The sequence below is a fragment of the Sinohyriopsis cumingii genome, chromosome 2 (genome assembly GCF_028554795.1).
Source record: "Sinohyriopsis cumingii isolate HCF-2022 chromosome 2, ASM2855479v2, whole genome shotgun sequence".
Lineage (NCBI taxonomy): Eukaryota > Metazoa > Mollusca > Bivalvia > Unionida > Unionidae > Sinohyriopsis > Sinohyriopsis cumingii.
In genome coordinates this window covers 3194849-3211793 of record NC_142962.1, presented here as the reverse complement: position 1 = coordinate 3211793, position 16945 = coordinate 3194849, and the positions used below count along the sequence as shown (strand labels likewise).

Here is a 16945-nt window from a genome sequence, read left to right as displayed (position 1 = left end):
CTATACTGAAAGTATGTTTTTTTACCTCATTGAAAGTGTGTCTCTTTACCTCACTAAAAGTGTCTATTTACCGCTACTGAAATTGGCTGTTACAGGTCAGCACAGGAGCTTACATTAACCAGGTATATGCTGTACCCAAAGGGAACCTTATTGAGGATGAGGAAGCAATTAGAAAGATCACCTGGGCTTCTTGGACTAGGTACAGCATTATTTATCAGAACTGTTTTAAGAGTCAGTCATAATTTAACATGACTTTTTGTCAAATAATATTGACTGAATTTGGTTTATATCTGTAATTCTAAAATCTAAATAACACCATAGCTGTGCTGTAATCAAAAAGTATAGAAGAAAGAAAAAATGGACAAAGAAATAGTCACTACCTACAAAGTCTGCGGAATAAAGAACCCATAAAATAAATCCAGTTTTGCCCAAATCAGCGAAAACATGCAGTGAGATCCAGATTTATGTTTTGTTTATTGTTTAGTGTATCCCAGTGATAAAGCATGCACATGTTTAATAGTTCAAGGTCCATACAATGTTTTGCTAGAAAACAATCAACAATACCGCCACCACCCACCAACCACCAAGTTGTTCTATTAATAAGGCATATAGTATCACTCATATCTGCCCATCCCTTGCATCACAAATTTTATTTAAAGTTGAAAACTTATAAAAGACTTAGTAAATTAAATGCGAATTTTGTATATAACTCAGTGTTAGAAATACTCGGACTTGATCTTCATTCCTTTTTTGTTAAATAGTTGATAGAGTTAATGATTTCAGCCAATGCCATTTTGGTGCTGGCATCTGTCAACTCTTTGCATATTTCTGTGTGCTGAAATCATCAGTGATTAAAACCATGTGGTAAAGGGAGTCTCAGAATTATCCACATTTCATAGAAATTTTAAAAATCATTAGTTATAGTTTTTGCATAAATCTCAAAATGTTTGTACCCCATACTGATTTCAGTAACAAAAATCTTTAATGTGATCAAAAATACGCATTTCATTCATTCATTTATAATTTATAACCTGTGACCAGAGTGGTCCTAACACTTGCATTGTCTGTGCATTTCTTGCTTAAGGGAGTTTCCATACTAACACGGCACCTTATTGCATACGCTATGGGTGAGTCTTTTTTTCTAAGAAAACAGAGTGATCTAGTTCACCCTATTCTGTATCTGCCAGATAATTAAGGAAATTACCATAAGGTTGAGAGTTATATCCCTTTGCACACATGTTCATGGAAATTACATCACATGTTAAATCCATGGGAATGGCAAATTTGCAGTTGTCATTCTTTTCCTTTGCTTGATTTGACATTGTAATTATCTAAAGCACACAACTTAGTATTTTCCTTCTATGTACATAAATTTGTAGTTGTGCATCCACCCCTATGCTGAAAATACACTTGTCCAGGAACTGGAAATGACTGGCAGGCAGGGTCATCTTTTACACTAAAAACTGTTTTTTGTATGAAATGCGCAGACAATAATGGTGTTAGAGCCCCCTGGTCATAATCAGGTTTGAAATTATAAGTCATTAAAAGAACTAAGTTCTGTGCATCTTTTATCTCATTTGTGATTTTGGTTTTTAAATCAGTAGGGGAATACAAACAAATGGGGATGTTAATTCAGACTATGCTCTAAGTGCTTTTTTCGGTCTGGCTGACTGAACATTGAAATTATTCAACTGATTTTATAACTTTCTTGGGAAATCCCAACATCAGATCCTAGATATTTCATTAGTCTCTAAAAAAAATTAACATTTTGTTGTGTCTCTGATTGATTCACTAAGCTGGGAAATTTGTATACTAAATGTTTGATGAGTTACATTCAATGCATTTAACTGAATTCTTGTTCATAGACTGGAGTTTTTGTTCTTATTATAGTGTTCTTGGCCCGGAAGTCATTGGCATATGGCCCAAGGATTCCAGTAAAGCAGATGTCAATTGTGCACATCTGTCTCACCATGGAAATGCCCTGGCTACTGGAGATGACTTTGGTTATGTCAAACTCTTTGAGTTTCCCTGTGAAGATAAATATGTAAGAAGTTGCCTTTTTCTCAAGGAAAAAATCAAATCATTCCTTCTTAAATGTATCAATCACCATATATGTTACTATTAAATGTATCAGTCACCATATATGTTACTATTAAATGTATCAGTCACCATATATGTTACTATGTCAACACTTTTATTCTAACATATCAAAGAATTTGTAAAAAATATTCTGTCATTTTACGAATTTGTTTATTGACATATGACCCAAGTTACAAGATAAATCTAACATATAACTTTTTCAACAGCTTTAACATAGGTTAAAAAGACATCACTTAAGCCATAATTACCATTCATTAAGGTTTTAAGTTTATCCGTGTGGTCATTAATCCCAAACCTGTGGAGGGATAGTTGTCATACATGGACTTCATATCCATGGACCATTCATTAAGGTTTTGATTTAAGTTTATCTGTGTGGTCATTAATCCCATACCTGTGGATGGATAGTGGTCATACATGGACTTCAAATCCATGGACCATTATCCTTAGGCAGGGTCATGGTCATTTGAAAATCTTGGTTAAGTTTTCAGTTAATGTTTTACTCTATGGTCATACTTATCAAAACCTAGAAGAAACAGCTTTCCGAAACTGTGATTAACCTGTTATGGTTCAGTTTCATAGGTAATCAGTTGAGGAATTTATTAATGGTTTCAAATCCAGGGAAGGATAGTTGTCATACTTTGACTGTAGATTCATTAAGCACAACATTTTCAGACTGATACACCCATAACATCCCTTTGACCTTCTGGCTAGGTCATGGTCCTTGTATGTTTCAGGTATTGTTGTAGGCAAGACATAATTCCTTTGCATCTTTTGTTCATATTATAATCTGCATATCATCATATTTTGAAATTATAAGCAAATATCAGTCAAGAACCTCTCATTGCTAGAATTGCAGTTAACACAATAAATTTCACAGTTTTTAGGTTTCATTTTATGACACATACGATCGGCATCAGTTATTTAAGGCTGATTAATATTTGAGGTGTTAAATGCAAGAAGATTCCATGATTTTATCCAAGAAGGTTAAATGAGTGAATTTTCAAAAACATCAGAATTCTGTGGTTTTGCATATTAAGTGAAAATAATGTACAGTAAATTTATTTTCTTAACATTAATACATTTATCTGCAAATTCTAGAAACAGCAAAATTCATGAAAATCAGTCCTCATGAAGAACAGTGTATGCTGATGAACAGTGTATCCCACGCTACCGGGAAATCAGGAAAAATGATAAAAAAATTTCCCGACTGTGAAGAGTCATTGAATTTTGCAAATATTAACAAAATTCATGAAAAACCCAGAAATTTTCCTCCACAACTTGATGCCTAAAACAATTACATAACTGAATCATAACTGAACTGATTGTGAGTTAAATTTATCAAGTTCTAACCAGAAGGTTGCAATATGGATCATTTGGGTGCTTGCCATAAATAAATTTGTTGAGACAAACCAAATGCTCAGTGGATTAGATTCGTCTGGTAAACTTTTTGTTTCACAGACAGTTTGATATCCTTATATTTTTTATATGGAAGGTATGAAAACCAGTCTAGCATCACAAGAAGCCAACATGGTGGCATTAAAGCATAGCTGCTTTGGGGATGGACTTGCAAACTTAAACATTGTTAAATCCAGTTAAACCTGCATGAAATTGATATGAAAATTATTTATTTTCTCAGAAATTGCGAGTATTAAAATTGTTATGTCTTTAATCTGCTGAAAAACGATAAAACTAATGCATTCATGAAATTTGAGCTAGTACTAGGGATTTTGATTGCTAGTTGCACGAGTACAGAGACTCTCACAACCATCATTTTCAAATGTTTAGAAAAAATTAAAGTCATATACTGGTTGTAATGAAAATGCAAAAACGAAATGCACAAAATTCTCTATATTTATTCCGAGACCAACTTCTGGAGTTATGTTGTATCTTGTGACTACCACGTTGACATCTGCTCTCTCATGCAGGGAGCATACAAAGCAGGGAACCAGGCTACTCTGCTTGATGAATCAGACTGGCCAAGTTTCGTGTACTTGTTCTCAAAATAAATATGTTGATAATTACATATTCTTTCTGGTTTTTACAGAAAGTATCAGACTTTGATTTAATATAACTGAAATTTTGTAAAACGACATTAAAACGGAGTTGTTGATAACGCGTGACTATTGGACTTACGATGTCATTGTTTGAGAGTTGTGAAGTCGTGTGACCATTAACGCAATTAGCAAGTACTGGGTCAGGTTTCATCTATGTCAAGGTTCGTCTAGTCTGTCAGCAGATTAAAGACATAATGATTATAATGCTTGACATTTTTGAGAAAATAAATAATTTTCCTATTGATTTCATGCAGGTATAAGTCGATATAACATAGTTTATATTTGCTAGACCACCTGGTAAGCTATTTTACAGTGGTGGCAGATTCCAAATTTTTTTATATATAGTTGCTCTGAACCCACACTCCATCCTAAATGTCCAAATGTGAAAAATGGGGTTGGAATATTTGGAGGAAACCTGTATTAGAAAAATTTTGAATCTCTGAGCTGAACTTTGGTGCGAATCTATTGCAGTGACATTTAGCTTGAAGCATTGGTTTCAGATCTTAAATAGAATGCAGGTGAAATGTGAAATTGTTGTCCATTTTTATTATATATTAAGAAAGGATAAGAGCTCATGTATCAATACAGGTTTTGGGACTGGTTTATTGACTACAAGAAGACAAGTTGATTTTACAGAAATTTCAGTCCTTGTTTATACAGTAATTTATAATTTTGAAGGTCTTTTGTCAAAATTTAAATCAACCCTTTTGTAAATGTCTTTAAATGACCAAATTGTCTTAAGGAGTTTATTTTGGTTGCAAAATCTTGAGATTGTATTGGCACACATAAATTCAGGGTTAAACTTTTTTTCATTACAAGATAAGATTCTAATACTTTGCATTTATTGTTTTTTTTTTCATACTGTGATAAGAAATGTTTACTTTGTATAACATGCACATATGTTGCAGCAGCTCTAGAATTCTTTGGAACTAAAAGTTTGAAAGGAAACAAAATAATTTATGCTCATTATGTTGTTTCCACATAGCAACATAATGCAGGTCAGCAAAGTAAAGTTAGAATTTGTATTCTGTACATTGAAATGGTTTTAAATGCCAATTTATAGGAGTATAGTCAGAATTGTTTAATGTGTCTCATTTTATGTTTTTTTACATGATTATCTTTTCTGACATAAATGTTTTGGAGAGTCTTGAAAGAGTAACATCTTGAGATTTGGAAAATGCATGTTTTATAATCCAAAATGTTCTTTAATTCCATTCAGTAATGGTCAAATGTTAGCCTTGAAAAAATTAATTTCATCCTGGAAAAAACCTGGAAAAGACCTGGAAATTTATATTTAGAAACATGGGTGAACCATATGAATGATTACTCTCAATTCCAGCAATAATTAATGTCAATATCATTACATGGAATATATGGAGAAAGAAATCCACATATGAGATACATTTTTGCCATTTTCTGTACCACTTGTCTAGTTTATATATTCTGCAGAAAATCCATGCTTCTCTCATAGGGTCATACAAAAGAATATTAAATTTCAGTGTCCTTAACTTAATGAGAAGCATCAAGATGTAAAAGAAAAATTAGCATCCCAGTTTTTGTTTTCTTTCTACCTTACTAATCTTTTTTTCATTCTATTCCTATTATAAGGAAATGGTAAGTTCCAGTCTGTTGGTTCTTGCATTGTTTTTACCCACTTACCACTAACACTGCAAGTATTACTCAGCTCATTACAGTGCACATTATGTAGTGTATATACATTACAGTGAACATTGTGTAGTGTATATACCTTATAGTGCACATTATGTAGTGTATATACATTACAGTGCACATTATGTAGTGTACATACATTACAGTGTACATTATATAGTGTATATACATTACAGTGCACATTATGTAGTATATATATACATTACAGTGCACATTATATAGTGTATATACATTACAGTGCACATTATGTAGTGTATATACATTACAGTGCACATTATGTAGTGTATATACATTACAGTGCACATTATGTAGTGTATATACATTACAAAACAAATTATGTAGTGTATATACCTTACAGTGCACATTATGTAGTGTATATACGTTACAGTGCACATTATGTAGTGTATATACATTACAGTGTACATTATATAGTGTATATACATTACATTGCACATTATGTAGTGTATATACATTACAGTGTACATTATATAGTGTATATACATTACAGTGCACATTATGCAGTGTATATACATTACAGTGCACATTATATAGTGTATATACATTACAGTGCACATTATGTAGTGTATATACATTACAGTGCACATTATGTAGTGTATATACATTACAGTGTACATTATATAGTGTATATACATTACAGTGCACATTATGTAGTGTATATACATTACAGTGCACATTATGTAGTGTATATACATTACAGTGTACATTATGTAGTATATATACATTACGGTGCACATTATGTAGTGTATATACATTACAGTGCACATTATGTAGTGTATATACATTACAGTGCACATTATGTAGTATATATATATTACAGTGCACGTTATGTGATTTATATACATTACAGTGCACAGTATGTAGTGCATATACATCACAATACACATTACATAGTGTATATATACATTACAGTGAACATTACGAGTGTATATACATTACTGCATATTGTGTAGTGTATATACATTACAGTGAACATTATGTAGTGTATATACATTACAGTGCACATTATGTAGTGTATATACATTACAGTACACATTATGTAGTGTATATACATTATGAAGCACATTAAGTAGTGCATATATGTTACAGTGAATGTTATGTTGTGTATATACATTACAGTGCACATTATGTAATGTATATACATTTTAAAACAATATGTAGTGTATATACATTATAGTGAGCATTATGTAGTGGATATACATTACAGTGCAACTTATGTAGTGAATATACATTACAGTGCATATTATATAGTATATATACTTTACAAAGCATATTATGTAGTGTATATACATTACAGTGCACATTATGTAGTGTATATACATTACAGTGAACATTGTGTAGTGTATATACATTAAGTGCACATTATGTAGTGTTTATACATTTTCTTGGTTATAAATATTTGTTAAGAGTGTAAGTACCTGAATTTTACACAAATTATTTACTGTATGATGCTGGGACCCCGGGTTGTCTAAAGTGGTCACCATTACAGATCACTGTCATCTCACCTCTGTCTGCGGGGGTTCGAGTATTGGATTCAGCCAGTGTGGGTATGTGAGAAAGCTTGCCAATAGCTTCATGTTGGTCGGTGGTTCTTTCTGGGGTTTTGCGGGTTCTTCCTCCACCATTTATACTGGCCTCCATGTATAACCCATCTTGTGCTGAAAAAATGCATTAAACACTACAAGAAGAATAACAACAACTATATGCTGTTAAAGGTTGACCCAAGCATAATTTAGTGCGAGTATTTTGAAGGGCATTCCTTGCTATATTAAATAATGCTGAGTACTTTTATGTTTTGAAATTACATCCATCAGTACAATAGCAGATTTTGGGGTCAGAATTCAAGGTCACTGACTGAACAAATTAAAAATGATTCTGCACAATAACTTCAGTTCTTCATAACAAAAATGGACTAAACTTGTTTTGATTAAAACTTAATTATCAACCATGTATCTTCACCAAAGTGTGTGGATGGCTTACACTTGAAGTAAGAAAGAAGCTTATTGATTTCAGGTTCAGTAGGTCAAATGTCAAGGTCCATAATTGTTCTGGAACACACACTGACCAAAGACTGGAGGGCTTTCTTTTGAAGTGTACAAGCGGCCTATTCAACTCGTAGTCTAAAGGTCAAAGGTTAAGATCATTGTGACTTGCCACAAAAAGAATTATTTGCACAATAACATTTGTTCTGCAAGAACTTTCTTGTCCAAGCCTTGTGGATACCTTGCAGTTTGGTTAAGTAAAAAACAACGTATAGGCTTTATGTTCGAAGTGGCCAGCAAGTTTGTTCAAGCCTGCTTTAGGCATTGTCATTTTCAGTCAGGGTTATTGAAACTCATTTGTTTTCAGAGTCAGCAATGCCTGCTGTTAATAGAGGACTTGTGTACCCATTCACTTTCATTTTCTTGTGCCTTTGAAATTATTTAGTCGTTTTATCTGTGGGGTTTTTAACTTATCAGATCTGGATTATTTAGTCTAGATGGGGCATAGTGTTTACACAAACAAAACTTTAAATTTAATCACACAAATAACTAATGTTGTCACATGGAAACAGTTGCCCATTCCACTTGTTGAAGATGGATGAACATTAAATTGTTGTTAATTGTAAGTCTTGAATAGCCACAAAGAAATAAATGCTCAGGTTTAGAAATAAACTTACACAGTTACCCTATGAAAGGTAATACAAAGGGCCAAAGGTGCAGGCAGTTCAGAACTAAACTTTATATATTTGTGGTGTGCATGAAAGTTTACTTTAACAGTTAATTTTGAGGTAACATGTGGGTTTAGGTAATGTCATTTAAATGGTTTCAATAAGAAACAAAAAAATTATGTACTCTGTTAAATTATGTTAAGTTTTTACTGATTAGATAAAGGAATGGATTTGTACGGTAAGATTTTAAAATTTTAGTAAAGTTTAATCTTTAATTGTAGAGGGTTTGCTGTGATATTAAAACAGAATGTTGTAAATTAATGTTTTTAACATTTGTCCTGGTTTTATGTCTTTACCTTAGCAGATTTGGTTAAAGAAAAGTGAAATATTAAATATGCTTTTTCAGTTTTTAAGGTCAGGATTCTTGATGCATGTTTTTGATGTTTTTGTTTGGTCATTTTTTGTGTTCATTTGATTTTACCATTCAGATTTTAATTCATATAAATTGTTTCAGCTGTGGGATTCTAATATATACTATATAATATCTGTTATAACATTGTACTTACAAATGTATGACAAATTGTGCTGGTAATTTTAAACAAATTCACCTATGATTCAATGAAAAGATATAATTTTGTCATTGCTAATTGTTATGTATATTTAATTTAGATTGTGAGATTGACATTTGCCCATAATTAAGGGTTAGAGTTTGGCCTTACCTGACTAATTTAGTTTTTTAAAAATATGTTTACTTGAGTTTGAGTTCTAGACAATGCCTTGATTATGACCTTAGAAGATTCTAGAAATGAATTTTGTTTTCAGTTTGGAGTCATTTTCCATTAAGATGATGGTGAGATTTTTCTTCTTCAGAAAATGCTATTGCAAAATAGGTCAAGTGGGGATGTATATAAGGTTGTTTACATCAGAATTATTTATTCCTCTTTTAACATCTGTCTAATGGAATCAGTCCGTTAGTTGTGTTCAGATATGATTTGAGAGAATTTATTTAAGTTGTTCTTTGGAGTTGAAAAGTGCTTATTGACTTTTGGACTTAAACACTGTTTTGGGATTGTTGTGGGTTCATTCAGGGACATTCTGGATTATCTCATTGTGATACATTGGTACTGTTGGCACGTCAGTTCATCCAAGACTATAGGCACACAAGCACATTCAAAACTGGAGTTCATTCAGAACACTATACTTTTAGACTTATGGCAGAACTTGTCGAACTTTTTGGGATTTAATTCACAGTACTTTTAAGTTCCTTTTAAATTTTCATTTTGTATTCTAGGGAAATAAAATTATTTATTGAATTTTATGAATCTTGTTGGTTTTGCTTTTTTCTGTTATTTAGTTTAAGATCATGGAGTTATAACAAAGTAATGGTAAAGTTACGGGAGATTCCTACCACTAACAACAACCTCATTGTTACAGGTTCCTTCAGTGCATATCTGTAGTCTTTGTTTTATTTATATCTTTGTTAAACCTGGACAAAATTATAATAAATCACAGTGACCTCCATACTCACAAGTTAGGTTAGTTGAAAGACCTCACAGCTGTATACTGGTAGCTGATATCTTTATCTAATGTCATGAAAGGTGGGAAATTCTGTAAGGAACCAGTTTTTGTAAACCTCTTTTTCTTGAATTAATTAGTTATTATTTTTTAACATCTTTATTTGCATTGGCTGTGAGACTGTATGTATAGGTTCACAGCAAAGACTTGAAAATTTCAAGTAGTTCATGGGTCAAAAAGTCACAGATCATGGTTGCCCAGTATGTTACTGAATTAGGTAACATTTCTGTCATGGTGAAGATGTTTTGAATTCATTTATTTTTATGCATATGAAGTTTCATGCTTTGACAAGAAATACATATTCATCAATACTTCCTCGATTTGGGAAGTAAACCTATTTTTTCCATCGGTCTTTAAATTTGTTGTCTGTAGCAATCACTAAATTCATTAAACTTGGTACTAGGGAGCTGTGGTAGATCAGATGGTAGAGCACTGGACTCATAATCCAGAAGTTGTGGGTTCAGAACCTCCCCAGACCAGGTTGGCTGCCTTGTTGTATCTTTGGGAATGGCATGTAGCTCCCATTTACATAGCCAGTAATATGCTTGTTAACAAACAGACAAGCAACAAAATATTTTACCCGTTAAAAAGAGAAATCACTATAATAGACTCTAAATTTTAGTTGTGAACTTGGTTTAACTATATCATATTAAATCTACAGCTCTCTAGTAGCTTTGCATTTATTGAGATAACAATCTCTAGATTTGGAAGGTATGTCATGCCCATTCTGTGCAGTTTTACTTTCTGCAAGTATACAAGTTTTCACTTCTTTTTCAGGCGCTCCACAAGTCTTATGTTGGCCATTCTGCCCATGTGACCAATGTTCGCTTTACTTTTGATGACAAATATCTCATTAGTACTGGGGGTGATGACTGCAGGTAAAATTGATTAGATGGTTGTGGTATTCAACTGTAAATCTCAGTTCCGTGTGTTTAGGTTTAGCACTCATGCATAAAAACATTTCATATCTAAATGGAAGCCATATGCTAAATCAGGACTTCAGTAATCAATATAACAAGTACAAATTTAATCTCTACCAACTGTCAGTCATTAAAGTATGTTATATAATGTAGGTTTTCTCTGCTTCTATTGTTCAGATTTTACAGTGGACCTACTGTTAAACTAATTTGGTCAGAATTCGATAGAAATATTAATTTTTTTATAAATCCACAGCTTTAAATACAAGAATATTACTATCACTAGCCCTTTGTGTAATGTATCATTTCACAATGTTAGCAGTTCCCTGTATGCTTAGTTTAGAATTGCTTGTTTTTTTTCTAATCAAGAAATTGCCTGTTAAACCTTGATAAGTTTTAATTGATTGCTTGATAAGCTTTAAAAACAAACATGCCAATTACAGCATAGATGTTTGTGCCATTAGGTCTGTTAGGTGAAGGAAACCTGTGAACTCTGAGGAAATCACTCACCAGGGATATGTGTGACTTAAAATCTGACAATGGATGTGTGACTTAAAACCCTGGCACATGAACAATCCTGGAAACAGTGACTTAAAACCCTGGCACATGAAGGATCCAGGAAACAAATGCCTTTACAGTGGTCCATATCTCATAAATGTGCACAGAGATTCTGAATTTGAGATGGTTCTTATGGATGGTTTTGTTTGACAAATGTGACACTGTAAAACTCATGTAGTTAAACACTTGGGACTTCCTAAAATTACTCCATTGTATCCATAATGCATTAGATCAGTATTCTTATGTACCAGTATACATATTGCTTTAACAAGAACAAAATATTCGCTTCATGCTGACCAGTTTTGTTGTGTAATGTGCATACTTGGTGTTATACTTTACTGGCATATTTCTTTGATAAATGGAGAAAAATCACCATGCTTACAAGAATGTAAAGTACAGAGAAATTTATCATTAAGTTTTTATTTATTAAAAGATCTCATAATAAATTCATGCTTGCATATTAGTAATACCCAGTCAACATCTCGCATTTCAGTGTGTTTGTTTGGAAGTGCACATGAAGGGACCATCAACGTCTCTGAGAAGGCAGCAACAGTACATCACCATCTCAGGCAGCTATTTTTATAATCGTTACGAACTTCCATTATTTTTATGTTAATTGCTAAGGATTTATTGGTGCAGAGAATAATAGGTTTATATATTATAATGTATGTAATAGATTAGTCCATTATTTACCATATCATTTTATTTATTGTATTATACTATTTATTCTCAACTATATATTTTCCAAGTTCCAGATAGTTCTCCTTTTTCTGATGTAGCTGCATATCAGACATACTGTATATTAGCAGGATGAGCTTTTCATGATTATATTCCGTCCAACTTATCTTACTATTTTTATGTATTTATGATCCATATACATGGATATGCATCACTTTCATTTTTATTTAAGGTACCACAATGGAAGTAAAATTCAGAATTAATTAGCATTCCCCAGGTAGATTTCAAGCATAACCTTTACTAGCAAATCATTTTGTTTACTTTTTACACTGTATATGCATACTGATTTTTTCATGTTATTGTTGCAAAAAAAAATGTCCAGACCCCGGAATTGTATGAACATTCTCGTGCTCAAGCTCAGACTGTTTCTTATTTCTTATGTTTGATTGGTTGACATTAAATCACACCTGATTGCACCCTTAGACTCAAATTTCTCATGTTTGATTGGTTGACATTAAATCACACCTGATTGCACCCTTAGAATCAAATTTCTCATGTTTGATTGGTTGACATTAAATCACACCTGATTGCACCTTTAGACTCAAATTTCTCATGTTTGATTGGTTGACATTAAATCACACCTGATTGCACCCTTAGACTCAAATTTCTCATGTTTGATTGGTTGACATTAAATCAGTGGCCAATCACACCTTAACTTGAATGCACCCTCAGACTCAGATTATGATAACTTACAGTAAGTGAACTGATTTAAATACATAAGACCATAAGATACACAAATCTGTTAAATGTATATAATTTAATAATCTTTTGATGTTATAGTGAAACTAAAGTTTAAGGATCTACTTAAATACTGGGCTGGATGTCAGTGTTTATTCCAAGTCTGAGTGAGAAAATTTTATAATATTAATTGTGGCTTGCTGTTATCATGGACTGAGAGTACAGTTTTCAAGCCTAGAAAATTATCAAGCTATTTAGTGCTCTGCCTCTTAAGAATTATCTAGTCTTTAGGCTAACATAGACAGTGGAATTATAAATGGAAATATTAAAAACATGAGTTGTTAACTTAAGTTGATTTTTTGGGGGATTAATCATATATAAAGGCTCACAGTTTAGGAAAATAGAAAATGGAATTTTGCTTTAATACTTTTGCATACCAGCTATGCCAGGACTTGTGATTCTCATGAAGTGATACTGATGCTTCAGTTATAACTAGGATAACAAATCAAGAACAACAAAAAATCTTTACTCATACCAGAGTAAACCAATCTTTTCTCCAATTGCATTGAGAAACACTCATATGGATGAGTCAGTAATAGAGATTGGTAAACTTCATTAGGTGGCATATTTGGGTTATTAAGTACTTCTGAAGGAGAGACAAGTATAAGCTGGTGTGCACATATGCATCGAGATCTGTGCTGACATTGCAAGGATACCTCTATACTAATTCATCTACCGAGGCTGAACTTTATTTATTTTTGGTATTAGTGAAATAAAGTGAAGGTTGAGGCAGGCAGCGGACAGAAATGGCCGATGCATGTGCTCAGAAAATGAACATGAAGATGTCCAAAGTACACAAGCTTGAGCAGCTATTAAAATAGTGAAAATGAACACTGCCACAGCAGACAATGCTAGCTTCTGAAAGTGCAGTAAATGAATAAAAAAGCATTTCAAAAAAGTTGTCAGATTTTTATGATTTACTTCCGAAATCAAGAAATTGATAAAGTGGAGCTAGTAGTCTTCTGAGAGATACACATCTGATTTAACTGTGCTCTCTGACCCAAACTATACCCATCAATTCTTTTAACCGATTCGGCCCCGATCCCGTCTGTAGGTGTGATGAGGCTGTACCCTACTTCAAAGCCCTGCAGCATCAAGGCCATTTAAGATAGACCAACGTAGGTGGTATTAAAAAACAAAGCAGACAGATATAGCTCTAAAATGATATCCAAAAATCTGGAAGTTCTAGTTGCACTACAAAATACAGTTAGAAAAAGCTCATTTTTTGGACCCGTTTTTTTTCCACCCAAAATTCGCTCGAGATCGGAATGCGATTTTGTGTCCGGATTTTAGACCTATTGGCTTCAGATCTAAGGCATACCGGTCTCAACTGCACACAGACAGGTGAACCTTTGCAAAAACTAGGATAAGGTGGGCATTTGGAATAAATTGCGGTCTCCATACGAAAATGATGGGTCTTTTAAGCAAAAAAAAAAAAAAGAACTCCAACTTTTACCCTTCTGCTCATGCACAAGCAAAATAACCAATGGAAATTGATGTTTCTAATACAACTAGGCATTATTCTCATGGATAATCCGTTGAAAACCGCTGTATTACGATGTATTCAGAAATAACCCCCCAAATCTCGTTCCTACGCACATTTCAGGCAAAAACGACAAAAACCTCTGGGGCCAAATGAGTTAACAGTACCTAAGATAGATATTTCCAAATAAGCAGGATCACCAGTGAGGAAATCTTGGAAATTATTTTTCTTTGTCACAGTATATGAAACTGTGGAGTGGCACCTTAAGTAGGAAAACATTTACCCGGGAAGCAGTTGATATGGCTAGTTTACATTGGAGTAGTAGCAATATACATGGGCTTGTGCTTCAAAATTTAACAGTATCAATTTGTTATATCATAAATTGTTCATTGTGGAGAACTTTAAGCACTAATAACTAGCAGAAACACTTTTATTTTAAATGAAATGTGTTTTAAAAAATGCAGTTTGAAAACAAAAATTATTTCAAACTTCATATGAATTATGTATGCTTTAGTTGATCTTGAATCTCACCATTTTTAATTTCCTTGTGCTGATCTCTGTAAGTATATGCTATACTTATGTTTTCAAGAGTCAGAAATTTGTTAAACATGGTATAAAAATTTGAAGGCTACCAATATTTGATGTACCAATATTAAGCAAATGTATATTGCATTAATTATGAGTTTTACTCATAAATAGAGTCTGGGTTTCATAAATAAGCTTCTAATTTACATTGCCTGAACTTAAGGTGATTTTTGTTTTGTATTATGTAGAAATTTTGCACGAGATTAGCATTTCACATGCATGATTAGCCCGCTATATACAATGTAATAGTGATACAAGTTTTTTCACAGAAGTTTGTCTTGTCATGGATGATGGTTATCAGTTAAAAACTCATGTTCATTGTATTACTTCCTGAATAAAATTTTATATGTATAATTTGTTTTTAAATTTGTTGTTTGCTTGTTTTTTTTTAATACATTTATTGATCTTTATAGATTACAGAAATTGACTGTGGTGCACAATTGGGTTAAACAAAAATGAATTGTAATTTTCATGCGTGCCTTAAATGAATATACTTGGTGAATGGAAATATATCCCTAATTTATTCCAACTCACAGCACTTTTAAAGATATGGCCAGTTCATTTTATCATGATGGATATATTGGTGATGTCAGCAAATCCCACATGGTCAGTTGCCGATATAATGGCTCCCAGTTTGCTGTTGGAATCAAAGTTATTTTGGACAACAGAAATCACACAGAATAACAGAGTTAAACATAACAAAATAATGAAGATAATTCATGTTAATGGAGATACAAGAGAACCAAGTTTATAAGTTTCCTCCTAAAGTCTAGGTTAGGTACCCATTGGGGTTATCAGAAATAAAATCTAATTTGCCTGAAAAAACTTTGATTGCACTGATGAAATGCAGAAATTTATTTCAAGATGTTGAAAGACTAGTTAATTAATAGTATTTATCCCCATGTATGCCCCTTACCCTTATGAAGATAGTCTACTAGTCGTGCTTCTATCAAAAGCTAGAATGTTTTGCATACAGTCACACATGTGATCTATGAATGGAGAACAGATTGCCTGGGTTAATGTAACTAGTGCTCATATGGCTATAACTTTAATACACTTAAACTAGTTTTGGATATTTATATGCCAGAATCCAGTCAGATCCAGTCTAGTTAGCAGCAGAACTGTTCCAGTTATTGTTGCAGCTATTGCAGTGATGCATGACCAAATAATGCAATTAAGGCTAGCATGAATACATGATAAACTGTTAATTGGTTACTTTATTTGTTGTAATCTGGAGAGATTAGGCCAAATTTGGATGATTTTTGTGTTATAAGTAATAAAGGTATCAAATGTAGTTGTGTTGGCTTTCAAGTCTTTGATCAAAAATCGTCCATCCTTTGTCGAAGTTGAGATAAAAAGGAAAGGCGCTAAACCTTTTAAGTCCTTTTTTAATGGTTTTATTTGCTATTGCATTGTTCAAGATGATTCAAGATAAAATTTTATGAAAAACAATTCAGCTTTACTTTGCTCATGCTTACACTAGCATAATGAAATACTGGTTAAACATATTAAGCATCACCTATGAACAACATCAAAAGTGTAAACAGCAGCTGTGTAAATGAAGACATGCTTCAGATGCTGATGAAGGTAAACACTGTTGATCCACTGAGGAAGAAGGACACTGTTGGAGCCATTACACCCTGGCTGACCTCAGGACCCGACAGAAAACATTTCTTTTTGTGAGATCCCAATAAACACACAAATCAGTTTAATATGATTTTGTTTTTATATTTGAAGTATGGCAGTTGCCACATTTGTATGACAAATAATATTAAAAAGGGGCAATTTTGGGCATGTGGAAATTGGAATCGGGGTTTGTAGAATATCAGTCGAAGCTTATGACTTTTTTAAAGTCACCAGC

At 32.8% G+C, this 16945-nt stretch overlaps 1 protein-coding gene across 1 annotated transcript in view; it reads left to right on the top strand.

Annotated features, from left to right (window-relative positions):
- LOC149804251 (echinoderm microtubule-associated protein-like 6) overlaps window positions 1-15438 on the top strand; it is a 157160-nt gene extending 141722 nt beyond the window's left edge. Inside the window, exons 33-36 of the mRNA XM_089938113.1 lie at window positions 96-199; window positions 1891-2044; window positions 10843-10943; window positions 12034-15438. Of these exons, the coding sequence (XP_089794239.1) occupies window positions 96-199; window positions 1891-2044; window positions 10843-10943; window positions 12034-12058 (384 nt within the window). The 3' untranslated portion in view covers window positions 12059-15438. The remainder of the gene's footprint in view (window positions 1-95; window positions 200-1890; window positions 2045-10842; window positions 10944-12033) is intronic.
- Window positions 15439-16945: the final 1507 nt, after the last annotated feature.